At 45.1% G+C, this 27,397-nt stretch overlaps 1 protein-coding gene across 5 annotated transcripts in view; it reads right to left on the bottom strand.

Moving 5' to 3' along the window:
- Nucleotides 1-27,397, bottom strand: part of LOC140455488 (uncharacterized) — a 597,350-nt gene that overhangs the window by 554,226 nt on the left and 15,727 nt on the right. The window contains exons 1-2 of one of the 5 annotated variants that reach the window (XR_011952882.1): nucleotides 20,845-20,946; nucleotides 7,444-9,137 (exon numbers count right to left, since the gene is read on the bottom strand). Coding sequence is in view for 1 of the 5 variants with exons in the window: in XM_072550428.1 (XP_072406529.1) it covers nucleotides 8,904-9,137 (234 nt within the window). In the remaining 4 variants the exon portion in view is untranslated. Of the gene's footprint in view, nucleotides 1-7,443; nucleotides 9,138-13,728; nucleotides 16,223-20,844; nucleotides 20,947-26,784; nucleotides 27,393-27,397 lie in introns of those variants that run through there. The other 4 variants (XR_011952893.1, XM_072550428.1, XR_011952885.1 and 1 more) reach the window with 4 other exon arrangements.

The raw sequence follows: 27,397 nt of genomic DNA, 5'->3' as shown, positions 1-27,397 counted from the left end.
ATCTGGAAGTCATTTGGACTGCCCTGCATGTTGTCGTCCCAGGGGAGGGGACAGGCTGTCCTAGAGGTGGCCGTAAGGTGTGCCAGGATAGCCCACTGGCCGGATGGCGCATCGGGATTGGTGAGAGCCCAATGGTACGTAGGGGCAGACTGAGAGCTAGAAGGCAGGTAGCCGTCCTCATTGCTGTCACCCCGGGCAGGTACCGGGGCGGGCTGTCCTAGAGTCCAAGGGCTAAGCCCTACCACAAAATTAACATTGTCCTTTTCTCAAAAAGTAAAAAGAGAAAAAGAGTAACAGACAGACTGAGGATGGTTAGTGAAGCTGTGGAAGGTGGATCGGCTGTCCTGACCGCTGTCACTGTGGGCAGGTACTGGGGCGGGCTGTCCTAGAGGTGGTCAAAAGGTGTGTCAGGGCGGACCGAGAACTGGAAGGGGCATGGGATGGACTGAGAGCCGGAAGGTGTGTAGGGGCGGGCTGCCTTAGAGTGGCCGGACGGTGGGAGGGACAGGGGCTTGCTGGGTCGGTATTGTCTGCACTTTTGTATGTAACAATATTGTCTCATGTACAAATGTCATTGTCACTGTCTTGTCATATGTGGAACTGGGATTTGAGGTTTATCCTCATCTCTCTGTAAACTGGTTGAACGGTAGGGTTTGGGGCCTGGCTTTGCTGCTCCTCTCCCTTGTAAAATTGCTGTTGTGTACAGCTGTAAATGTTAAGTTTTCCTTTTTGTAAACTGTTTTGTAATGTTTTAATAAAATAGTAAATAAATAAATGAATGTGATGTTAGCATGATTGCTATTTGCCAGTATTCTGGGGGTTTCTGATTAATAAAGAAATATCATCAGGCGATTTAGAAACTCCTGAGTTCAGGGAACTGACTGCGGGTTGGCTGGTCACAGCCAGTGTGTTACTGTTGTATTTGATAACGGATTCCTAAACTGGCTGGTCACAGCCAGTGTGTTACTGTTGTATTTGATAACAGATTCCTAAACTGGCTGGTCACAGCCAGTGTGTTACTGTTGTATTTGATAACAGATTCCTAAACTGGCTGGTCACAGCCAGTGTGTTACTGTTGTATTTGATAACAGATTCCTAAACTGGCTGGTCACAGCCAGTGTGTTACTGTTGTATTTGATAACGGATTCCTAAACTGGCTGGTCACACAGACAGTGAATACTGTTATATTTTAGTTCTCATTGGGAAACTTGTTATTTTTGCCCCTGTATTTTACTGGATGGTTGCAGCCTGTGTGTTACTTTTTTTGTTTTTTGAGCAAGGACGATGATGGTTTTTGTGGCAGGGCTTTGTCCTTGCACTATGGTTTGTAGTGTTTTCACCTTTCTGCGTGGTTAAGAAGTTTAAGAAAAGCTATTCCTGTTGCATTTGAAGTGAATGAGAAGTGATAATTTGTTTGAAACTTCTTTCAAAATGCCTGGGCCTCAGGCAGAAGTTCTAACAGTGTTTTGTTATTTCTGTTGATAACAATGGACCGTCTGGTGAGCTAGAGATCGGGGGTGGAGTCAGGATGCGATCAGATAAAGAATTGGTCCACCTCAGTGCTCTCACAAGTGAGCAAACCATAATGCCAGAAGTAACCTCAAACCTGTGCAGGAAACTTGGATATCGTATTGAAATTAACAAAAGATTAACAGCTACAAGGGTTTACCAACAAAAATGATGATACACACTCAGGTAAGCGTGATACTTTACGAATCAAATCAAGACCTTTTTGACAGAGATTGTATTTGGACTGAGCTCCTGTGAGTTAAAAAAAATGAAAACGAAACATATAAACAGGGAATACAGAAGGTCTTCTCAGTCGAGGGACTGACCTTGAGCTGTCTGGTCAGAGCCCGTGCACTGTGCACATATCAATAAACAGTGACTTGATGATGGGATACTTACCTCTGTGCAATTATTCCAAAGACCATTTATTAGTCCTTCTTTGTTACATAATACCAAATCTAAAGTAGCCAGTTCTCTGGTAGGCTCCATGACAAGTTGCTGTGGGAAACAATCCCTTATACATTCAATGGACCTTGCTTTGAGCCTTCCCTTGCCAAGTTGAATAATCTAATCAATGTTCATGTTCAAATCACCTATAATTACTTTTGAGTCCTTCTCAATCCCTCATTATTGAAGAACATAGGAACATAAGAACTAAGAGCAGGAGTAGGCCATCTGGCCCTTCGAGCCTGCTACACCATTCAATAAGACCATGACTGATCTTTAATGGCCTCAGCTCCACTTACCCACCCTCTCACCCTAACTCTTAATTCCTTTCCTGGTTTATACTATGCTAAACTTTGGCAGTATTGTTTTGGAGCCTGAAAATTACTCCGAGCAAGGGATCTCTTCCCTTATCTTTTATTTCCACCCTTGACCCTAGTGCCAATATCATTTGTTACCACAGCCTTGATGCCATGCTTAAACAATGAAACAACTCCACCTCCTGCTCTTTCTTGTCTAACCTTTCAGAGTACTGAGTACCCTTGGACATTTAACTCCCAGTTCTGAACTTCCTGTAACCATGATTCAGTAATCCCCACCAGGTATACCCATTTGTCTGTATCTGTGTTATCAGCTCCTTGACTTCATTCAGAATACTGTGTGTGTTTAGGTCCAAGGTTTTTAAATCAATCCTAATTGTTTGTCTTTCTCTTTCAATATTTTCTTGTGCACCACGCTTTCCATACTCTCCATCCTTAATTATTACTTCATAATACTGAACCTCACCTCTGTCATTTACTCCAACTTGCAACTCACATTTTGATCTTTTAAGAATCCTTCTCTCACCATAAATCATTAGACTGGCCCTGCCTGTTTGTCCTATTAGTCTTTACTGACTGCATACCTTGTGACCTGTTACATTGGATCCTAACCCTCTGCCTTAATGTATAAATCCATTCAAGTTGCACTAGTAACCATCCCCACCAGGATGTTGGTGCCCCTCCAGTTAAAATGCAACCTGTCTTTTTTGTACAGATCCCACCTAACTTGGATGATGCGGTTAATGCGAAGGTTGATCGGATGGAAGAGATCCCAATCTCCATATGGCCAAGCTCCCTGAACCCTCCGTGCAGGACCTCATCGTTCTTCCTTTCTATGTCATTGGTACAAGTGTGTACCATGACGTCTAGCTGTTCACCATCCCTCTTCAGTATGTCCTGAGCACGCTTAGAGACATCCTTGACTCTGGCAACAGGGAGGCAACACATGTCTTGGTGTCTTGTTTGTGGCCATAGAAATGTCTATCTGTGCCTCTAACTATTGAGTCATTGACTACCACTGTTTACCTGCACTTCAACCTCCCCTGCTGGCACTGTTCTATCTACTGCTGTTGTCATCCCTGATACGGAGTCCCCCTGAACAGTATCTAAAGTAGCTCACCTGTTTGAGATGGGGACAGCCACGGGGCCTCCTGCATTGTTTGTCCCTTGTGACCATCCTGTATCTATCTGCCTCAGCCTTGGGTATGGCTACCTCCCTGAAACAGATGTCTATGACCCTCTCGGCCTCCTACCTGCTCAATCTGAGTGCCAGTTAATTTAAACAATCTGTTAAAAACTGTAGCTGTACACACTTCCTCCAAATGTAACCATCTAGGATAATTGAACTCTCCCAGAGGTGTCAAATAGGAGAAAGTGAAGACTGCAGATGCTGGAGATCAGAGTCACTTTCTGACAGAGTTGCCAGATGTCACACATAGAGCACCTGATGCCTCTTACCAATTTTTTCACCTGGTTATGATTTAATCAAGAGAAGTGTCTATGTAAATCTCCCTTATTGTTTTGGCTTTAGCTAATAAAGCAGTTACTTGACCATTTTCTCACTATCTCAGTTCTAAAAGGTCATCCCTTCACTTGGAGGCTGTGCCCTCAGGGCCTATGAATGACAACATTTTCCTTATGCTCACTCAGTCCAGGCCTCTTAATATTCTGTAGATTTCAATGAGATCTTCCCCCTCCTCCTTCTAAACAGCATTGATTATGGACCCTGTGTCCTCAATCACTGCACATGTGACATCTTCCTGTGTGCCAGCTATGTCTCCAACCGGGGAGAGTATGCCCCCGATACTCATTGATTCCAATTTTGCTCAGGCTCCTTCATGCCATTCCTAATCAAATGAGACCCTGCTATCAAGGCCGTCCCTTTCCCCTCTCCTCTGGGTTTCAGCTCTTTTGACCATGTTTGAACCAAGGCTGTAATGAGGTCAGGAGCTAAGTGGCCCTGGCACAACCCAAACCAGGCATCAGTGAGTAGGTTAATGCTGCTTGCACGTGCTGCTTGATATCAATACTGATGGCAATTTTCATTACTTTGCTGAAGATCGAGGGTAAACTGATGGGGCGGTAGCTGGCCAAGTTGGCTTTGTTCTGCTTTTTGTGTGCAGATAAATGCATCTTTACTGTATGATCCAGTGATTCCAGGTGTGACTTTACCACAGCAGCAAGACATCCCTGCTCTATACTTGAACCCTTTTGCTAGGAATGCCAACTTATTTCTTTCCTTCTTTCCTGCCTGCATGCTTATCTTCAGCAACTGGTGCACAAAGACACAGACATCTCTTTATACATTCCCTTCTCTCAATTTATAGCCATTCAGATAATAATGTGCCTTCCTGCTTTAGCTACGGAAGTGGATAACCTCACATTTATCCACATTATACTTCATCTGCCATGTATTTGCCCACTCATTCAGCCTGTCCAAATCACGCTGCATTTGAATGTGATCCCAATCAAGTTCATTCTTTCTATACAGTGAAACTCAAGGAAAGGTAGCAGTATGTCCAACTCAGAATTGATTAGGAAATAAATTTCAATGAAATGAGAAATTGAGAACGGAACAAAAGTACATTTTGCTGTAATTTTTTAGCTTTGGTTGAGTGGTTAAGAAGTTTAAGAAAAGTTATTCCTGTTGCATTTGAAGTGAATGAGAAGTGATAATTTGTTTGAAACTTCTTTCAAAATGCCTGGGCCTCAGGCAGAAGTTCTAACAGTGTTTTGTTATTCCTGTTGATAACAATGGACTGTCTGGTGAGCTCGAGATCAGGGGTGGAGTCAGGATGCGATCACATAAAGAATTGGTCCACCTCAGTGATCTCACAAGTGAGCAAACCATAATGCCAGAAGCAACCTCAAACCTGTGCAGGAAACTTGGATATTGTATTGAAACTAACAAAGGATTAACAGCTACAAGGGTTTACCAACAAAGATGATGACACACACTCAGGTAAGGGTGATACTTTATGAATCAAATCAAGACCTTTTTGACAGAGTTTAGGAGCTACACAGCTTTGCATTGGAGTTTCTGCAATTTGAATTTGTTGATTATATTGACCTAGCATTTCTGGTGATGCTACTCAACATGGAACCATTCATTCGAATAGTTTACTATTAGCACTCCAATCAACTTCAGGATCCAGATCTGCACATGGAAGGATGTGCATTGCAATTGACAGACAACGGAAAAGATGATTGGTGATCTGTCCGGTTTCACTTGAACTGGCCAACACACTGCTGGTTTGATGGAGGGAGGGTGTGAATGGCGCGGGTGAGGGTAGACTCCCCAAGTAGAGACTGGTTAGTAATGCACTTGAAGGAGTTCCATATACTGGATTAGTGATGCTGGAAGAGCACAGCAGTTCAGGCAGCATCCAACGAGTAGCGAAATCGACATTTCGGGCAAAAGCCCTTCAGTCGATTCCGCTGCTCGTTGGATGCTGCCTGATCTGCTGTGCTCTTCCAGCATCACTAATCCAGTATTTGCTTTCCAGCATCTGCAGTCATTGTTTTTACCTTGTTGAAGGAGTTCCAACCAAGTTTGTTCATTATATTCCCAAATCTCATTCAGGATTTCCTGATGAAGCTCTATCTGTGTTTAGAATTTTGACCTTTCGTAGATAATTTGGTCAGTTAACCTTGTGAGAGAATGGATCTGAAGGTGTTGTTTTTCATTTTTAGTAGTTCAGTATCTGCTGAGTTTGTCAACAAAGATTCACTTGTTAGTTTCCTATTCACCACTGCATTCTGCAAAGCCCTTTCATCAATTAAATCGCCTTGAAATATCCTGGTATGATGCTCAAAATGCATAGTTAATTTTCAAACAACAAAGCTGTCAGCTGGAATATGTGCTCAGTTCTCTGGAGTGATACTTGATCTGATGAAGGGCTTTTGCCCGAAACGTTGATTTCGCTGCTCGTTGGATGCTGCCTGAACTGCTGTGCTCTTCCAGCACCACTAATCCAGTATTTGATTTTCAGCATCTGCAGTCATTGTTTCTCCTAGGTGACTGTTTTGCCAACTAAGTCACAGAGAGTCTGCAGTTTGGAGCTTTATTAATATAAGTCAAATTAATTTTGATTTGTTAATGGTTGTATATTTAAACCAAAACATAGGAGCAAATTGCTGCAGATGCTGGGATCAAAAAATATTCTGATGAAGAGTCACCTCGACTCAAACGTTAGCTTTGAGAGTGTGGTGCTGGAAAGGCACAGTAGGTCAGTCAGCATCAGAGGAGCAGGAGAATCAATGTTTCAGGCAAAAGCGTTGTGTGAGGAATGTTACCTTGCTGTCTCTCCACGGATGTCGCCTTGATTGATGTTCGCATATTAAGTCACAGATCATGTCCCAGCTGTATAGCTAAAACCAGACGTCTTGCTTGTTGGCTTATTAGGCAAATCCACACACATCAAAGACATGGAGGGCTCGGCTGAATCTATTGCTTTCTTCTCTACGTGTCACGTTTCATCGAGGCAGTGTCCTAGGCCCAAGCATCTTCAGCGAGTGGTTAGAATATGCAGTGCACTGCCCGAGAGAGAGGGTGCTGGAGGCAGATTCAATGGTGACTTTGGTCGGAGGGTCGGACACTTATCTGAAGAGAGAATATTTGCTGCAGGGCGAGTGGGACTGGGGAAGTTGCTCGTGCAGAGAGCTGATGCAGACATGACAGGCTGAATGTATCATTCAATGCGTGCAGTTCTGCAGTTGGTTACCGGCTCTTCAAAAACGCTGTGCTGCAAGAACGGGCGTTTTGCTCAAGCAATCAGGCTAGCAAAATCAGGCGCGAAAACAAAACATGTAAGCATTCTTATTCAGTTTGCAAGTTGCGGAATCACGCCTCCCTTTTCCCATCCTATCACAACCTCACTTGTTTTTCTCTAATTTTCCTCATCTGACTACCCTGCTGTCCTTGTCCTTGTCTGTTACAGCCTGTCTGTTATTTTATCCAGTTCCCCTTGTCATACTATAAGCTTATTGTGAAATGCCCCTACTGCTTCTTTTGTGGTCAGCTACAACACTTTAAAGTTATTTCTTAGTTTAAAACTATTTCTTAAACAAAAACCTCTATATTCGTTAAAATCTTAGCCTTAAGTATGCTGCAAGAATCCCGCCACCGTTTGTGTAATGTTCCCCTTCCCCTCCCCCCACAACACCCCGTCACCCATCTGCAAAAACAACATCTCTAACCACCACCACCACCTGCAGAAACTACATTTCTAATCTCCCACAATCCCCCCTTTTTCTTTTTCTCTAACTGTTGTTTCTGCACTAATTAAGTCTCCTTTAATTCATTTTGTTATGTTCTGCCCTCTTATGCCTTTTGGCGATGAGGTTCACAATCTTATACACTGTATAAAAGCATCTGATGATGTATTTGGGTTCCTTCCCTAAGGGATATCATCAGTCGGCTCATTACCCATTTTAGGACATTGTATCCTACCACCAGACCCACTAATATCAATAATCCATAGATAGCCAGATTGACTAACCACCTTCCCCAATTAGTGCACAGGTACCACCTTCCTCTGCCAGAATATAATCTAGAACCATCCTGTTCTGAAGAGTTGTTAGCCTAGTGGCAATCATTTCGGTCGTTATGGCTGCTACTTGGGATTGGGCATCAGAAGTATTGTTGGCCAACTCTTCCAGGGAAGCCGCCAACTTTTGTATTTCTACTCCTGCTCGAGCGGCCCCATACATAGGTATCAAAGTCCAGAGGAGGCGATCTCCTTCGGTTACTTTCCGGGTTACTCACCTTCCTCCCTGTTTATTCCGAGGTATTTTTGGGGCTCTCTTTAACAGCCTCAAGTGGGGAATTATTTAGGCGAGGTAGCAGCAGCCACTCCAGCCTTTCTGGCTTTGAGATAGTGTTTGATCAACATCATAACATACGTGAATTCCTACACATTCGGTCACATTCGGGAATAAATGGATAGGCCTTCAGGCCGCATACCCAATATGTTCAGTTTAATATTTGGGGAATGGTCGTGGCAGTGGCTTGACTGGTGTAGACACAAGATGATTTTCCGAATCAGAAGGGTGCGATATCATTATGATTACAGAAACAAGTGGTATTTACTGCTCCTTTCGGGGGTGGGGGGGGGATCTCTAAGGCCATCAATAGCACCCAGAGTTTTTGGGGCTGGTCGAGGGAACCATCCTGCAAAGTTATAATTATCCCTGTCAGATCTCCATTTTGTATTGTTTGAGCCCGAGTCAAATTATTGTACATCATACACTTCTCTTTCGGTAAGTGGTATTACCGTGAGAGGAATTCCGGCTTCCCCATGGTGTGGGATCTCAGCCCATACCCAACAGTCGGTATGCCCCTTTAGTTTAGCATAGTTCTGACATAAAGCGGTAAAATGATTTTTCCCATCCCCCCTTAGCAGCTAGCGCCAATATTATCGTGACAATATAAAGCTGACCACTCATTCCAGCTCACAACCCTATCTGTCTATTCCCTAACCCTTTGTATGCCAGGGAGGAGGGAGTCCATGCAACACTTACAATTGTTTTGGGATACAGTTTTTGAACCAATATTTAATAGTCTCTTATCTCAGTCCATTCTTTTTGCTCAGCTTGACTTTCAGAGGGTTGTCTGTAGGATGAGCTTACCACTCTGCCGAAGGGGAAGGAGCGTCCACGGGGCCCTCAACATGCGTGTGATGACTCCACCCTTTTTCAGCAGTTCGGACGGCTGTTTGAGTAGTCAGGAGGGTTAGGAACGGTCCCTCCCAGCTTGGGTGCAGTTTGGTATCTTTCCAGGTGTTTATCAGGACCCAATCACCCGGTCGTATCTGATGTACTGTGAACTCAAGTGGAGGTGTCTGGGTCAACACACCCTTCTTCCTAAGGACAGACAAAGAAGAGCAGAGCGCCACAATATAGTTATTTAAAGAACTTATCATTGAACTCTACAGTTGGTAATTGTCCTGTCACTTCCTCATCATCTCTAATTAGGGTTGGCTGAAAAATAGGCACCAAGAATTCTTCCTGAAGAAGGGCTTATGCCCGAAACTTCGATTCTCCTGCTCCTTGGATGCTGCCTGACCTGCTGCACTTTTCCAGCAACACATTTTCAGCTCTGATCTCCAGCATCTGCAGTCCTCACTTTCTCCACCAAGAATTTTACTCCGGAAACCTTGTGATTCATGTTCGTCAATTTAACACCGGTAGGTCTTGTGAGAAACAAAGCCCACTCACTTCAATAATTTCAGTCCGAGACAAGATCTGAATCAATAGTGTCATTTATTTTACACTTGCAAGTGGGTGTGATGTCCAGTGTCTATAAGGCAAGGGACATACACACACCAAATTCAATTCATACACAACATTTATATGATTTGATTTCTTTTGTTTTACACTGCTCCCTCCCCTGTTTACATCTTCCACTTCCCTAAGACCGACCCCCATTACCCCTGTTTATCTCTTGCCTTATCCGGCCTTGTCTGTGACAAAATGCTTATTCCTGGCCTCACAAGGCTGTTTGACCTCATCCTGCTGTAGGTCATTGTTAGGCATATTCTTTCTTCATCATTATCTACCCCCTTCATCTGTGCCTTTCCCGAGGCCGTTCTGATCCCTATGACCCTTTTAATTGGGGTTTGTTCCTCTGTCTCTGTAAAAGTGGGAAACAGATGTACCTACTGTTTGTACAGGCGTATTTAGCTTAACTTCATCCCCTCACAACATTTTATCTACTTGCCCGTAATGTCTACCATTGTTTTGCAGTCACATTTCATTCTGACATACAATTTTAGCTAATACAAAAACAATTATATATTTAGAACATAGAACATAGAACATAGAACAATACAGCACAGAACAGGCCCTTCGGCCCACGATGTTGTGCCGAACTTCTATCCTAGATTAAGCACCCATCCATGTACCTATCCAAATGCCGCTTAAAGGTCGCCAATGAATCTGACTCTACCACTCCCACGGGCAGCGCATTCCATGCCCCCACCACTCTCTGGGTGAAGAACCCACCCCTGACATCTCCCCTATACCATCCACCCTTCACCTTAAATTTATGTCCCCTTGTAACACTCTGTTGTACCCGGGGAAAAAGTTTCTGACTGTCTACTCTATCTATTCCTCTGATCATCTTATAAACCTCTATCAAGTCACCCCTCATCCTTCGCCGTTCCAACGAGAAAAGGCCGAGAACTCTCAACCTATCCTCGTACGACCTACTCTCCATTCCAGGCAACATCCTGGTAAATCTTCTCTGCACCCTCTCCAAAGCTTCCACATCTTTCCTAAAGTGAGGCGACCAGAACTGCACACAGTACTCCAAATGTGGCCTAACCAAAGTCCTGTACAGCTGCAACATCACCTCACGACTGTTGAATTCAATCCCTCTGCTAATGAACGATAATACTCCATAGGCCTTCTTACAAACTCTATCCACCTGAGTGGCAACCTTCAAAGATCTATGTACATAGACCCCAAGATCCCTCTGTTCCTCCACCTGACCAAGAACCCTACCATTAACCCTGTATTCCGCATTCTTATTTGTTCTTCCAAAATGGACAACTTCACACTTGGCAGGGTTGAACTCCATCTGCCACTCCTCAGCCCAGCTCTGCATCTTATCTAAGTCCCTCTGCAGCCGACAACAGCCCTCCTCACTGTCCACAACTCCACCTATCTTTGTATCATCTGCAAATTTACTGACCCACCCTTCGACTCCCTCATCTAAGTCATTAATAAAAATTACAAACAGCAGAGGACCCAGAACTGATCCCTGCGGAACTCCACTTGTAACTGGACTCCATGCTGAAAATTTACCATCTACTACCACTCTCTGCCTTCGACCGGTTAGCCAGTTTTCTATCCAATTGGCCAAATTTCCCTCTATCCCATGCCTCCTGACTTTCCGCATAAGCCTACCATGGGGAACCTTATCAAATGCCTTACTAAAATCCATGTACACTACATCCACTGCTCTACCCTCATCCACATGCTTGGTCACCTCCTCGAAGAATTCAATAAGACTTGTAAGGCAAGACCTACCCTTCACAAATCCGTGCTGGCTGTCCCTAATCAAGCAGTGCCGTTCCAGATACTCGTAAATCCTATCCCTCAGTACCCTTTCCATTACTTTGCCTACCACAGAAGTAAGACTAACTGGCCTGTAATTCCCGGGGTTATCCCTATTCCCTTTTTTGAACAGGGGCACAACATTCGCTACTCTCCAGTCCCCTGGTACCACCCCAGTTGCCAGTGAAGACGAGAAGATCATTGCCAACGGTACTGCAATTTCCTCTCTTGCTTCCCACATAATCCTAGAATATATCCCGTCAGGCCCGGGGGACTTGTCTATCCTCAAGTTGTTCAAAATGTCCAACACATCTTCCTTCCTAACAGGTATCTCTTCTAGCTTATCAGTCCGTTTCACACTCTCCTCTTCAACAATACGGTCCCTCTCGTTCGTAAATACTGAAGAGAAGTACTTGTTCAAGACCTCTCCTATCTCTTCCGACTCAATACACAGTCTCCCACCACTGTCCTTGATCGGACCTACCCTCGTTCTCGTCATTCTCAGGTTTCTCACATACGCATAGAATGCCTTGGGGTTATCCTTGATCCTATCCGCCAGGGATTTTTCATGCCCTCTCTTAGCTCTCCTAATCCCTTTCTTCAGGTCCCTTCTGGCTATCCTGTATCCCTCCACTGCTCTGTCTGAACCTTGTTTCCTCAACCTTATGTAAGCCTCCTTCTTCCTCTTTACTAGACATTCAACCTCCCTCGTCAACCAAGGCTCCCTCACACGACCATTTCTTTCCTGCCTGATCGGTACATACATATCAAGGACACGTCGTATCTGCTCCTTGAAAAAGTCCCACATTTCCACCACATCCTTCCCTGACAGCCTATGCTCCCAACGTATGCTCCTCAAATCCTGTCTTACAGCATCGTAATTTCCCTTCCCCCAATTGTAGAAACTTCCTTGTTGTGCGCACCTATCTCTCTCCATAACCAAGGTGAAAGTCACAGAATTGTGGTCGCCATCACCAAAATGTTCACCCACTAACAAGCCCACCACTTGTCCCGGTTCGTTACCGAGTACCAAATCCAATATGGCCTCCCCTCTGGTTGGACAATCTACATACTGCGTTAGAAAAGCTTCCTGGACACACTGCACAAACACCGCCCCATCCAATCTACTTGATCTAAAGAGCTTCCAATCAATATTTGGGAAGTTGAAGTCGCCCATGACTACGACCCTGTGGCTTCTGCACCTTTCCAAAATCTGTTTCCCAATCTGTTTCTCCACATCTCTGCTGCTATTGGGGGGCCTATAATAAACACCCAACAAGGTGACTGCACCTTTCCTATTTCTGACTTCAGCCCATACTACCTCCAGAGGCAGATCCCCCTCAAACTTCCTTTCTGCAACCGTTATACCATTTCTAATTAGCAATGCCACCCCCCCTCCTTTTTTACCACCCTCCCTAATCTTACTGAAACATCTGTACCCAGGAACCTCCAACAGCCATTCCTGTCCCTCATCTATCCATGTTTCCGTGATGGCTACAACATCGTAGTCCCAGGTACCGATCCACGCCTTAAGTTCACCCACCTTATTTCTGATACTCCTTGCATTGAAGTATACGCACTTGAGCCCATCTCTGTGTCTGTAAGTAGTCCCTGTCAGTGCTACCTTCTCCACAGCCTCCCTACAGTCTTGGAAATCCTGACACACAGCTAGCTTACTTGCTGGACTACAAGTCCGGATCCCATCCCCCTGCCAAATTAGTTTAAACCCCCCCGAAGAGTGCTAGCAAACCTACCCCCCAGGATATTGGTGCCCTTCTGGTTCAGGTGCAACCCGTCCTGTTTATACAGGTCCCACCTTCCCCAGAATGCAGTCCAATTGTCCAAATATCTGAAGCCCTCCCTCCTACACCATCCTTGCAGCCACGTGTTCAACTGCACTCTCTCCCTATTCTTTGCCTCTCTGTCACGTGGCACCGGCAACAACCCAGAGATGACGACTCTGTCTGTCCTAGCCTTTAGCTTCCAGCCTAACTCCTTGAGCTCTTGAATGACCTCCCCGCCCCTCTTCCTACCTATGTCGTTGGTGCCAATGTGTACCACGACTTCTGGCTGCACACCCTCCCCCTTAAGGATTCTGAAGACACGGTCCGAGACGTCTCGGACCCTAGCACCCGGGAGGCAACAAACCATCCGAGAGTCTCGCCCATGTCCACAGAACCGCCTGTCCGTCCCTCTAACTAGAGAGTCCCCTATAACTAGCGCTCTCTTCTTCTCCCCCTTTCCCTTCTGAATCTCAGAGCCACAGACCCCTTCACTGCAGCTTACACCTGCAAGGCTGTCCCCCCCAACAGTTTCCAAAGCTGCATACTTATTTTTTAGGGGAACGACTACAGGGGAACCCTGCACTGCCTGTTTCTTCCCCTTCCCACCTCTAACTGTTACCCAGCTACCTCTGTTCTCTGGCGTAACTATGTCCCTGTAGCTTCTATCGATCACCCTCTCAGCCTCTCGAATAATCCTCAGCTCATCCAGTTCCAGTTCCAGTTCCCTAACTCGTTCGGTGAGGATCAGGATCTGACTGCATTTCCTGCACACGAAGTCGGCAGGAGTATTGGTGGTATTTCCTCCACATCGTTTCCATTCTTGTTGACTCAGCTCTTGGCTAAAACAATTACACACTGGTGTGAGTTTATTTTACTTTGTAAAATGGAATTGCAGAGGTAACATTAATTTACCTGTATCCCACAATTTCCCCCTTTTCTTTAATTTCCATTTGTTATCTTCTGCATTTTTCTTTTAGGGGCACCTGTTTCATCAAGGCTGTTTCAATCAGTCTTTGGGTGAGCACTCATATACAGGGTATGATACAACAACCAATGGCCACCAATATCCCGACTACTACTATCAGGGAAGTAAGGATAGAACCACCACCTCCTTCCATTTTCCAAACCAGGACTCAAGCCATCCTGTGAGAGATGTGTCTACTCCTGGATTCTCAGCCAGTTCCTCTGCTAAGGTAGTCAATCCCCTTAAGGCCCGAGTAATTGAACCATCAGGTGCAGTGTTATTAGGAATAAAGGTACAACAGCTTCCTCCTAACATCATACACACACCCCCTTTTCCCGCTAAAATCATATCAAGGGCTATTCTGTTTTCCCATGCCATCCTACTTGTCGCATCAAGCTGGTCTGATATTCCTTTAACTGCATCTCTTGTATAATTTATAAATCGCTGTTGATTATAGAAAATGTAATTTATCCAATCTACATTTTTATTAATTGTTACCCATCAGAAGAGAGCTGACTCAAAGCCTGCTACAATCTGGTTACGAGCCTTGAATTCATCCGGTACTCCCCTAGGGACTCCTACCGAATCGAGATAAATCCTCTCATCGAAAGAAGTGTCTAACAGTGATCTCTTACTCCTTCCCTTTTTCACTACTATCTTTTCCTTCTCAAATGCCAGGGTAAATGGAATTGCCAACTGTACAATTGCACATATCCCTCTCTAATCTGGAGGTAGGGTGGGTCTCAATATTTTGCCTCCACAGTCCCACCACAGATCCGCTCGGGGAACCTTCAGCGTTGAGTAGTTCCCTCCCTTCTCTGTTTCGGTGACATTCTTAATCTCTGTACATAATTTCAGCTCCCCCAAATCTTTCGACCGACTTGTACCTCGTCTACGCACACACGATGTGTGATTTCCAACTGCGGCGGAAAATAGGGGGGGGAGCTTTTGCATCTTTCTTCTCCAAGGGAGGGAACATCAGAGATCGGGGAGTACAATTCCTATCATTCCATGCAGTCTCATCCTGATACAGGACTATCATACATTTCATGCCCTTCCTGTCTCCCTTCCACCCGAGCGGAAAGGAAACCACCTGGGCCACTGGCCTCCCGGAGGCATATGCATAGCAATTGCTCTTGTTCAGACTTTTTACAGTATACTTTACCCATTCAACCCAGGCATTTGCATCCCCGTACCCAGTTTCTATTTCAATGGCCTGTTTCAAGTCCTTTACCTCTATAAATTTTACTACTTTAGGATCAGCGGGAGGGGTGAAAGATTGTATCTTATTACCCAGTAGTTCTGCCCGTTTTTCCTGTCCTACGCTAATTCAAAAACAATAGCCCAAGAAATCCTTCCCATTTGCTTTCATTTCTATCCCAAACGTTTCATTTCGTTGTATCTCATAGGTGCCCGCCCCCCAGGATTGTTTCGTGCCATGTGGTTTTCCTAATCGTTAGGTATATTGGGTTACACTTTTTATCGGGACAGTCGCGAGCTGGTCGGAAGGGGGCCCGGTGTACTGTGACAAGACCATTATACTAAGTACCATCTTCCAAGGCCATCCCCATAGGACTTAAGATGTATCTCAGAGCTGCGGTACTGTCTCTGATTATCTACATCTCCACAATTTACTAAGCTGCATACATCAGCGTCTATTACTTGTGGATTATCAGATTCAGGAACCGTTAATAATACATATGAAAATGATATTTGACGAAATCCCAATACTAAAAGGGCTAGCATCATAATTCTAGCAGCATTCCCAGTATTCTAAACATCATGCTGAAGCACAAAAAGACTTAATATACAATCTTACAGAAATAATCCTGCACTCGTGTCACCACTGTATAATTAGTTACTCAAAGTCTCTTTAGTCTGAGTTTCAGCGGGTCTTGCGTTGATTCGGCTGTCCAGACTTCTTCCTCAACTGGAGATTCCACTGGCCCTTTGATCCGAGTGTAGTGAGTCCAGCCTTTCTCCGTCGTCCTTATTGCCGTTTCGGTAGTAAAAAAAGCCTGGTATGGCCCTTGCCAGTCTGGCTGCAATTTAGTCTCTGTCCATGATTTTACTAAGATTCAATCGCCCGGCTGGATGGGATGAACGGTGAATTCAAGGGGTGGAGTCTGTGCCAATAAACCCTGTTTCCAGAGGAAAAACAAAGAGGAGGACAAGCCCAGTATATACTTCTTTAAAAACAAATCTTTAGTTTTGGGAATTGGCAATTCTCCATTCGTTCCCAAGTAAGGTAATCCAAATAAGATTTCATAGGGGGATAGTCCCAAATCTTTCCTTGGGGCTGTTTGTACTCACAAAAGAGCTATAGGTAAACATTTGGTCCAAGGGAGTCTGGTTTCTATTATCAATTTAGAGAGCTGTCGTTTGAGTGTTTGGTTCATTCTCTCAACCCTTCCCGATGATGGTGGGTGCCACGGAGTATGGAACTCCCAGGAAATTCCCAACCCTTTCATTACCCCCTGTAACACTTTAGAATTAAAGTGAGTTCCTTGGTCGGAATCTATACGATTCACTAGCCCATATCGGGGAATTATGTGCTCCAATATTGTTTTAGACACTCCACTCGCAGTGGCAGTAGCTAGGGGGTATGCCTCAATCCAACTAGATAAATGATCTACTATGACTAGCATATATTTTAGTCTCCCTACCCTGGGGAGTTCAGTATAATCTACTTGTATACTCTGGAAAGGTCTCAATCCTGGGTCTCTTCTTCCCGGGGTCTGTTTTCTCAAGACTTTCTTATTTACCTTTCTGCATATGATACATCCCTCACATATTTGTTTAGCAATTGTATATATTCCTTTACATCCATATTCCCTAAGAACCAAATCACACATTGCTTGTACTCCCCAATGGCTGCCTTGGTGTAGGACAGCCATAATCTCATGCATCATCATTTTGTTTCACATTCTCCTTCCATCAGGTAACCTCCAATGCCCATCTGCTGTTTTTACAGCCCCTAAATCTCTCAATTAATTTTCTTCGCTTTCAGTAAATATAGGAGCTTCCCAGGACCTGGGACAGTAGGTATTAGGGAATGAATCACCACTTCTTGTGGGTTCAGGGCGGCTTCCCTAGCCACTTCATCGGCTAATCTATTTCCCCTAACCTCTGGTTCATTTCCTTTCTGATGACCATTTACATGCACTACTGCTATTTCTCGGGGGAGTAATAGGGATTCGAAGACCCATTTAATTAATTCTTCATGTACTAATTCCTTCCCCCACCTCTGGGTTAATACTCCCAAAACCGCTCCCTTATCCACGGTAGCAAAGAGGTGGAAAGGTTTATCTAGGGAAGGTAAGGCTAACACGGGGGCATGGATCAGATCTCTTTTGCCTCATCATCCCAACTTAGACATTTTGATTCCCCCTCTAATAGTTTGAGATATAATTTCTTAGTCTTCTGTGCATAGGAATCAATCCACAATCTGCAATAACCCGTGAGACTCAAAAATTTGTGTAACTCCCGTTTAGTGCTGGGCAGCGGCATTCCCACTATTCTCTCTATCCGTTCCGGGCTTATCTTTCGCTTTCCCTCACTAACTAAATGTCCCAAGTATTTCACTTCTTGCTCCACATATTGTGGTTTGTTTTTAGATACCCTCAGTCCCTGCTGGCCCAGGAAATTCGATAATTTGTTAGTGGCTTCTACTACTCTTTCTCTTCTTTTTCCTGTTACTAAGAGGTTGTCTACATACTGCAACAGGGTAGTCCCCTTGGGGGTGCTAAATTTCTCCAATATTTGTTCTAACATCTGTCCAAATAAATCCGGGGATTCCGTAAACCCCTGGGGAAGCACAGTCCACTGGTATTGCTGTTTCTGTCCTGTCTTAGGGTCTTCCCACTCAAAGGCAAACAAATTCCTACCTTCCTCTGCCAAGGGACAAGCCCAAAAGGCATCCTTTAAATCTATCACACTAAACCATTTGTGGTCATGAGGGATCTCACTTAATAACGTATAGGGGTTTGGCACCACTGGGTGCCTGATCTGTACTATTCGATTTAATGTTCTCAAATCCTGCCCCGATCGATAAGTTCCATCGGATTTCCGCACTGGTAGTATTGGGGTATTATAAGGAGACATACATGGCTCCAACAGTCCATCTCTAATCAATCCTTCAATTACTGGCTGCAGTCCTCGTTTACCTTCTATGGAAATGGGATATTGTCGCTCACAGACAACGTCCCCTTTCCTTTTTTTTAAAATTTACTTCAAGGGGAGGGATCTGTAGTTTTCCACGATTCCCTTCCCTAGCCCATACAATAGGGTCTATCTCTCTCTCCACATCCTCTGCCAACATTGCCATTTGGACAACTAATTCTTTTTCCTGAATGCCAATCCCCAGTCCTAAGAGGATAATTAAATCTCTCCCTAATAAGTTACTTCCTATATCGGGGATATACAACAATTCCCCTGTGACCCTATCCTTAGGACCTTCTATCATCATAGGTTCAAATACTGGAACAGTAAATCCCTCCCCTTTAACCCCTGAAACAGTAATTGACCGTGTCGACATTCCTACTTTCTTTGGTTTAAAATTCAGCGATGACCGTGCTGCCCCCGTATCTACTAGGAAGACTACCTCTTCCCTATAGGGTCCCACCTTCAGGTTTATCAAGGGTTCCTGGTTGGCCCCCGAGGGCAGGAACCCCTGACACCCCTATTCTTCATCAAAATTCATAAGCGGAATTGCCCTCTCTTCCCTTTTCAGAGCCGGACACTCCCGCTTAAAGTGCCCTATCTTTCCGCAATAATAGCATCCTGCCTGTGGAGACCTCCAGCTCTGCCCCTGTCGCTCGAACCCTCTATCAAACACTCCCCCTTGTCCTCTCTGTCCGACATGCTGCCACCCACCGCTCCAATTGCTCACTATTGGTCCCACTCTTTTCTTAACTACCTCATCAACCGTAGCTACCATCATTTTCACCTTCTGTTTCTGTCTCTCATCCTCTCTCTTTACAAACACTTTCTGTGCCTCTCTTAACAATTCATCTAATGGCTTTTCACTCCACCCTTCTATTTGCTGTATCTTTCTCTGTATGTCTGGCCATGCCTTTGTCACAAAATGTACTTTCAAAAGACCCTGTGCCACTGGGTCCTCAGGGTTCATTCCAGAATATTTCCACATTGAGTCTCTTAATCTTTGCAAGAAAGCTGAGGGAGTCTCATCTTTCTCCTGCCTAACTTCAAAGACTTTAGTCAAATTCTGTGACTTTGGAATTGCCTCTCTTATTCCTTTTAGAACCAGGTCTTTCAATTCCCTCATTCCTTCTTAATATTCTGGGTTTTGATCTTCCCACTGGGGGTCTCTGAGGGGAAACTTCGTCTCTCCCTGTCCAGCATCTCCATCTCCAATGGGGTGTTCCCTGTCCCATATTTTAATGGCTACTCCCCGTAAAAGTCCCCTTTCCTCCCCAGTAAATACTATATTCAAAATAGACATTAACTCAGCCCAGGTATACAGACTGGGCCCCAAACATTGATCAATTTGTTCAGACAACCCTACCGGATCCTCAACCAGGACCGTCATTTCTTTTTTAAATGTTCTGACCTCCCCACTGCTGAGGGGGACACTTACAAACCCAATCTCTTTGTCCCCTATTGGTACCTCCCGAAGGGGATAAGTCATTACGTTCTTCCCCTTTTTTTTTGAAGAAATATTGCAATATTTCTAGCTCCCCATAACTTCAAACACCAATTCATAACTTTAAAGCCTGTTCCAAACTTTTAAATATATTTATATATTTACGTTCATTTATTCAGTATTTAATATTCAAAATGTAAAATGCATACAGTTCTCAATTTTGAAATCCACTGTAATCACCCAGTTTTAGTCCCTTAATTTAAATCCAAAATTAGTTTTCTTAACTGACCAATCATTGCTCAATTACAATACTATAGGTCGTGAAATAATCAGAGCTGCCTTAAAAGAATTTGTCTATTCAAGTTAAAAAAAAACTTCTGATGCATGAACAATGGCCGAATCCAAGGTCACAGATATTAACCATAGAATTTTGTTTTTACTACAATCTAATGTTGAATTGAAACTTCAACTGTCCTCCATAAATCGCTTTTATGTATAGATAAAAGAGATTAGTTAGAAACTGATAGTAAGGCAGTCATGACCTGTAAGAAGAACAGGAAGTATCATTCTTTTTTTTCATAATCTCTATAGAATCCTTAACCTTAAAAGAAATCATGTTAAGTTTCCATAATAAAAATCAGATTCAAAACAGTCCTGGAACTCAAGCTCCATGGAATAAAATGCAAACATTCAATCACCAACAAACAAATGTGCATTCAAACCAAATCACAAAGGGTTAAACTTTCTACCAGCTGTACAGCTCTTTTCATTCTCTCTCTCTCTCTCTCTCTCTCACTCATTGACAAACAAATACAGATATTTACAAACCCAGTCTTTGTCCGACCTGTCTTTTGGCCAGAAGAGGCGGGACGAAGAATGGATTCCTTAGTCCATACGAAGCAACAATATTTAATCATCTTTTTCTCTTGTACAAGTATTATTTTGCCAATTCCACAACATCCTGCCCAAAGGACTTTCTGGAGGTATGTTGTAAGGGACCCCGCCTCCATTTCCATTGCTTTTTCCTTCTTTTGTTTTCCCGGAGGCTTTTTCCTTACCCACGGCACAACCCATATTGAGTTCCTTCATTAGTCCCTTATTAACTACTAAAACTCAATCCCGGCCACCAAGGCAATACTTAAAAGTCAGGTTTCTTACCTTGGTCTGTGCACAGAGTTGCCTAGCCCCTTTGTGCCGTATTGTCTATCGAGCTCCTATCACTGTCTGATTCAGATGTCTCTCTTGTGGGATTCGTACCAGTCGCCCAAGGGAGCGGACCAAACCGGGACACGGGACCGCTCCTCAATGGGGAACGGGACGCGTCTTCCCAGTGTCCAAGGCCAGCCACTCCCCCCGGTGATGGAAGAAAATCCCGGACAGCCCCCAATTGTGAGAAACAAAGCTCACACACTTCAATAATTTCAGTCCGAGACAAGATCTGAATCAATAGTGTCATTTATTTTACACTTGCAAGTGGGTGAGATGTCCAGTGTCTATAAGGCAGAGGACATACACACACCAAATTCAATTCATACATAATATTTATATGATTTGATTTCTTTTGTTTTACACTGCTCCTCCCCTGTTTACATCTTCCACTTCCCTAAGACCGGCCCCCATTACCCCTGTTCATCTCTTGCCTTATCCGGCCTTGTCTGTGACAAAATGCTTATTCCTGGCCTCACAAGGCTGTTTGACCTCATCCTGCTGTAGGTCATTGTTAGGCATATTCTTTCTTCATCATTATCTACCCCCTTCATCTGTGCCTTTCCCGAGGCCGTTCTGATCCCTATGACACTTTTAATTGGGGTTTGTTCCTCTGTCTCTGTAAAAGTGGGAAACAGATGTTTATACCTACTGTTTGTACAGGCGTATTTAGCTTAACTTCATCCCCTCACAACATCTTATCTACTTGCCCATAATGTCTACCATTGTCTTGCAGTCACATTTCATTCTGACATGCAATTTTAGCTAATACAAAAACAATTATATATTTACTTTGTAAAATGGAATTGCAGAAGTAACATTAATTTACCTGTATCCCACAGTCTAAAACTTAGGGATGACCGTGCCGCTCCCGTGTCCACCAAAAATACTGCCTCCTCCCCTTCAGGTCCCACCTTTAGATTTATCAAGGGGTCCTGGTGGGTTTCAGGAGGAAGGAACCCCTGATTCCCCTATTCCTCATCGAAGGTCATTAGGGAAACGGTTTCCCTTTCTCGTGCTAATCCTGGGCATTCCCATTTAAAATGCCCCACTTTTCCACAATGGTAACATCCTGCCTGTTGCCTCCTACCCCGGATGTCTGACCTTTGTCTTTCGTGTCCTCCCCTATCCTTCCTGTTATCCCCTGATCTCATTCTCCTTTTTGTTATTTCTTCTACTGCTGCCACCATCATTTTGTCTTTCTGTTTCTGCTTCTCGTCTTCCCTTTTCACATACACTTTCTGTGCCGCACATAACAGCTCTTCCATCTGTCTCTCACTCCACCCATCTAATTTCTGTAATTTCTTTTGTATGTCCGGCCATGATTTAGTCACAAGAAACTGGACCTTTAGGAGTCGCTGAGCTACCGGATCATCGGGATCCATTCCCGAATATTTCCTTGTGGTCTCCTTGAGCTTAGAAGAAATGCAGAAAGGGTTTCATCCTTCTCTTGTCATACTTCGAAAGCCTTAACAAAGTTTTGTGATCTAGGTGCCGCCTCTTTAATTCCCAATATTACCATTTCCCTTAGATCCCACATTGATTCTCTATTGTGTGTTCTATTATTATTCCAGTGAGGATCGGCATTCGGGAATTTCTGATCTGCCGGGACTACATTTAGTCCGGCCGGATGCCTCTTTTCCCATTCCCGTAAGGCTGCTCTCCTGATCATACCTCGTTCTTCCCCTGAAAATAGGGTTCCTAGAATTGCCATCAGTTCTCCCCAGGTATATAAATTGTGTCCTAGGAATTGATCTAACTGCACAGCCAGTCCCACCGGATCCTGTATCAAACTTTTCATTTCCTTCTTCAGGAATCCTGAAGAAGGGCTTATGCCCGAAACATTGACTCTCCTGCTCCTTGGATGCTGCCTGACCTGCTGCGCTTTTCCAGCAACACATTTTCAGCTCTGACCTCCAGCATCTGCAGTCCTCACTTTCTCCTCCTGTGTGTTTCTTTCCGATTGACATATTTACTTAGATCTTGGCACAGCCAATCTTCATCGGACCCATATTTGGGCCAAAAGAAATACCAGACTCCTTATTGCATTCTTGAGTCCAGACGAAACAACAGTAGTTTATCATTATAGCCTTATCTTTCCCCCGCGTCCGGGAGTTGTGTACCCAATTTCCCAATATTTTTCCCAAAGGACTGTCGGGCGGAATATATTCCCCTCTAACGTTATTTACAGATCGATCGTTACACAGGCAACTCCCCATGCCTCCCATTGTTGCTAATTTAATTAATCTTAACGAGGTCCGGTGTCAGCTTCTTCTGCACCCCCTTCAGGGTCCTGACTAGACACCTTACTTGTCCAATTAATCTGACCAATTATATACTTTTTGAGACTTCAACTGTTCTCCATAAATCACTTTTATGTAAGGATAAAAGAGATTAGTTAGAAACTGATAGTAAGGCAGTCATGACGTGTAAAAAGAACAGGAGTTAACATTTTATTTCCTTAACCTTAAAAGAAATCATGTTAAAATTTCCATAGTAGAAATCAGATCCAAAACAGTCCCGGATCTCAAACTCCAGGGAACAAAGCACAAACATTCAATCACCAACAAACAAATGTGCATTCAAACCGAATCACAAAGGGTTAAACTTTCAACGAGCTGTACAGCTCTTTTCTCTCTCTCTCTCTCTCTCTCACACACACACATACACAAACACACACACCGTGTCTCACAGACACTTTGAGCTTCCCGCAACGGCTCCTCTAGCTTTTGGATATTTTTCTGGATGTCTGGCCATAAGTTAGTTATGAAGTGTACCCTCAGTAGCCCTTCAGCTACTAGCCCTTCTGACACGAGCTGTTTTCCAATGACATATGCTTTATTTTATATCTCGCCAATTCCCCATACATTTCATACGTCCCCGACCACCAAGGCAATACATAAAGGTCTATTTTCTTACCTTGGTCTGTGCACAGGATTACCTGGTCGTTTCAACGTGACAGTCCTGCGGCAATGCCTGCAGCAACTACCGCTGCCTACCCTGGTCGCCCGGATATATCTTTTAAGACCTTTCATTACCGGGATCTTGTGCACAAGAGTTACCCGACCGAACCCGCCACGTCTGCCAGTCTTGTTTCCAGGGTCTCCCAGTCCGGATCACACTCGCCCAAACCGCGAACAACAAGCAAGGGAGTCAGAGATCACGCATATCGGCGAGGTGCATCTCCCCCGTCGTCCCAAGAGGGTCGAGCAGTCAGAGTTTTGGATCCTGGAACGAGCTCCTACGTGTATGACTTTGGTGAATTTCTGCAAATACCTGGAATGCCCTGCCAGTAGCAGTAGTGGACTCTCCCTCTTTATAGGTATTTAAGCGGGCATTGGATAGGTATGTGGAGGATAGTGGGTTAGTGTAGGTTAGGTGGGCTTTGATCGGCGCAACATCGAGGGCCGAAGGGCCTGTACTGCGCTGTATTCTTCTATGTTCTATGTTCTATGTTCTACCTTGTAGACGGGGCTGTGGCAGGGACCTTATTGGGGTGTCCACGATAATGAGGGCCACGGAGGGCATTTTTGCTGAGTTTGCAGATGGCACAAAGATAGCTAGAGGGACAGGTAGTTTTGAGGAAATGGGCAGGCTGCAGAAGAGCGTGGACATGACGGGCGAGTGGGGAAAGAAGAGAGCGAGTGTGCGGTTTTGCACTTGGGTGGCAAGAACAATCGGGTAGACGATTTTCTGAACGGGGGAAAGGCTTTGCAAATCTGAAGCGCAGAGGGTCTCGGGAGTCCTAGTTCCGTGTCGTTTCAAGATTAACATGCAGGTTCATCCGATGGTTCGGAAGGCAACTGCAGTGTCAGCATTCATTTCAAGCGGGCGAGAAAACAGGAGCAGAGACGTGCTGCTGAGGCTGCATCAGGCTCTGGTCTGAGCACAGGTGGAATATTGGGAGCAGTTTTGTGCCCTGTACCGAAGGAAGGGATGCGCTGGTGTTGGAGGGAGTCTAGAGGAGGTTTACAAGCGTGCTCCCCCTGGGGCTGAAGGGTTTGTCACATGAGGTCTCTGGGTCTGTACCCGATGGTGTTTCGAAAGGTAAGGCGGGATCTGACTGATCCTTACGGGCTACTGGGAGGCCTGGTCAGAGTGGACGTGAAGAAGATGGTCCCACTAGTAGGCGAGACGAGGACCTGGAAGTACAACCTCAGGGTGAAGGGTCGCCCCTTCAGGCCGAGATGAGGTTGCATTTAAGACAGAGATAGAGAAGTTCTTGATTATAAGGGGATCCAGGGTTGTGGGGAGAGGGCAGGAGAATCGGGGTTGAGAAACCTGTGAGCCACGACCGAGTGGCGGAGCGTGGGCCGAATGGCCTGATTCTGCTCCTACGTCTTATGGGCCGCCAGACCTTCCGTGGTCTTGGGGTCATGACAGAAAGCAGCTGTTTCCCAGAGGATGGCGGCGGTCTGGAATGCACTGCTCGGGAGGGTAGCGAGGCGGGGAACCTCAAAACCTTGAAAAACTACTCGGATGAGCACTGGAAATGTCATAACTTTTCCTGGCTACGGACCAAGCGCCGGAAAGTGGGACTAGAGCAGACTTAGAGTAGCTTTGTCAGTGCGGACTCGGAGGGCCAAAGGGCCTCTTCTGTGCCGTGTGACTGTGTGGGGAAGCTTTCTGATTCCCACCTGTTGATTGAGGCCGCGCTACCGATGCTTCCTGATGCGGAGCAGCCGGATGGATGGATCCAAGTGCGCACTGAAGGTGAGAGGGTGGGAGAGAGCTTCGGAGCCTCCGTCCGTTTGGTTCAGGTTCCGTCTCGTCCTGATGCATGCATCGATGTACGTGCTCAGTGCCTACCAATAGAGTGAAGGTGCAGTTGATCCCTGACTCCACGCGCGGTGCTGCAGGTCGTAATGTCTAGACGAAAACAGAACTCGCTGCACCCTTCGGGAGAAGGGTCACTGGACTCGAAGCGTTCATTCTGCTTTCTCTCCACAGATGCTGAGGTTTTGCTTACTGGGTGTTTTGCCTTGTTTTGCATTTGAGACGTTGCTTTTTGATTGCACAGCCGCAATCAAACCATTAGCTTGCTGTTAGCGCTGCAATTAGCACTCTTGAATCTTGATTTGCAATTCTAAGGAAGCAGACCGAATTGGAATGTTTGGAGCGGGAGCCGAACCAATAAAGGCTGATTTGCTGTAAATTGATCTTCACGTCCCCCGCCGTGCTGTTCATTTGCACGAGGTGGGCTGGGGGATGGGAGTTCACATTTTCCAAGACAAGATGGATTAGTCTGTAAGAGTTTCTGTTCGAAAAGGTGAGCCGAGATTTCCTGACAGTGAGATTTTTCGGTCAGAATTCGAACCTGCTCCAATCGTTTGCCTTGAGGGGAGGCAGGGATTTTTCACATTGGCAACAGCTGAGATTTTTAGAACGTCGAACAGAGCAGCGCAACAACAGGCCCTTCGGCAACTGTGAGAAACAAAACTCACTCACAATTCAGCCTGAGGCAAAGCCTTAGAAACAAGAACATCTTATTCTTTACGGCCTTGCAAGAACGGGCGTTTTGCTCAAGCAATCAGGCGCGAAAACAAAACCTGTAAGCATTCTTATTCAGTTTGCAAGTTGCGGAATCACGCCTCCCTTTTCCCATCCTATCACAACCTCACTTGTTTTTCTCTAATTTTCCTCATCTGACTACCCTGCTGTCCTTGTCCTTGTCTGTTACAGCCTGTCTGTTATTTTATCCAGTTCCCCTTGTCATACTATAAGCTTATTGTGAAATGCCCCTACTGCTTCTTTTGTGGTCAGCTACAACACTTTAAAGTTATTTCTTAGTTTAAAACTATTTCTTAAACAAAAACCTCTATATTCGTTAAAATCTTAGCCTTAAGTATGCTGCAAGAATCCCGCCACCGTTTGTGTAATGTTCCCCTTCCCCTCCCCCCACAACACCCCGTCACCCATCTGCAAAAACAACATCTCTAACCACCACCACCTGCAGAAACTACATTTCTAATCTCCCACAAACTGTCAGGGACACTTAAGCGACTGCTGGACGAGCCACACGCTGGACGGCAGTAAATCGAGGGGTGTGTAGGTTAGGTTGATCTTAGATTAAGAAAACTGCTCGGCACGACATCGTGGGCCGAAGGGCCTGTACTAACTGCAGGCACATCCACACACACATCAAAGACATGGAGGGCTCGGCTGAATCTATTGCTTTCTTCTCTACGTGTCACGTTTCATCGAGGTAGTGTCCTAGGCCCAAGCATCTTCAGCGAGTGGTTAGAATATGCAGTGCACTGCCCGAGAGAGAGGGTGCTGGAGGCAGATTCAATGGTGACTTTGGTCGGAGGGTCGGACACTTATCCGAAGAGAGAATATTTGCTGCAGGGCGAGTGGGACTGGGGAAGTTGCTCGTGCAGAGAGCTGATGCAGACATGACAGGCTGAATGTATCATTCAATGCGTGCAGTTCTGCAGTTGGTTACCGCCTCCTCAAAAACGCTGTGCTGCAAGAACGGGCGTTTTGCTCAAGCAATCAGGCTAGC

Source organism: Chiloscyllium punctatum, chromosome 3, assembly GCF_047496795.1.
Source record: "Chiloscyllium punctatum isolate Juve2018m chromosome 3, sChiPun1.3, whole genome shotgun sequence".
NCBI lineage: Eukaryota > Metazoa > Chordata > Chondrichthyes > Orectolobiformes > Hemiscylliidae > Chiloscyllium > Chiloscyllium punctatum.
The sequence above is the reverse complement of the archived record's forward strand: the minus strand, read 5'-3'. Positions and strand labels throughout refer to the sequence as shown.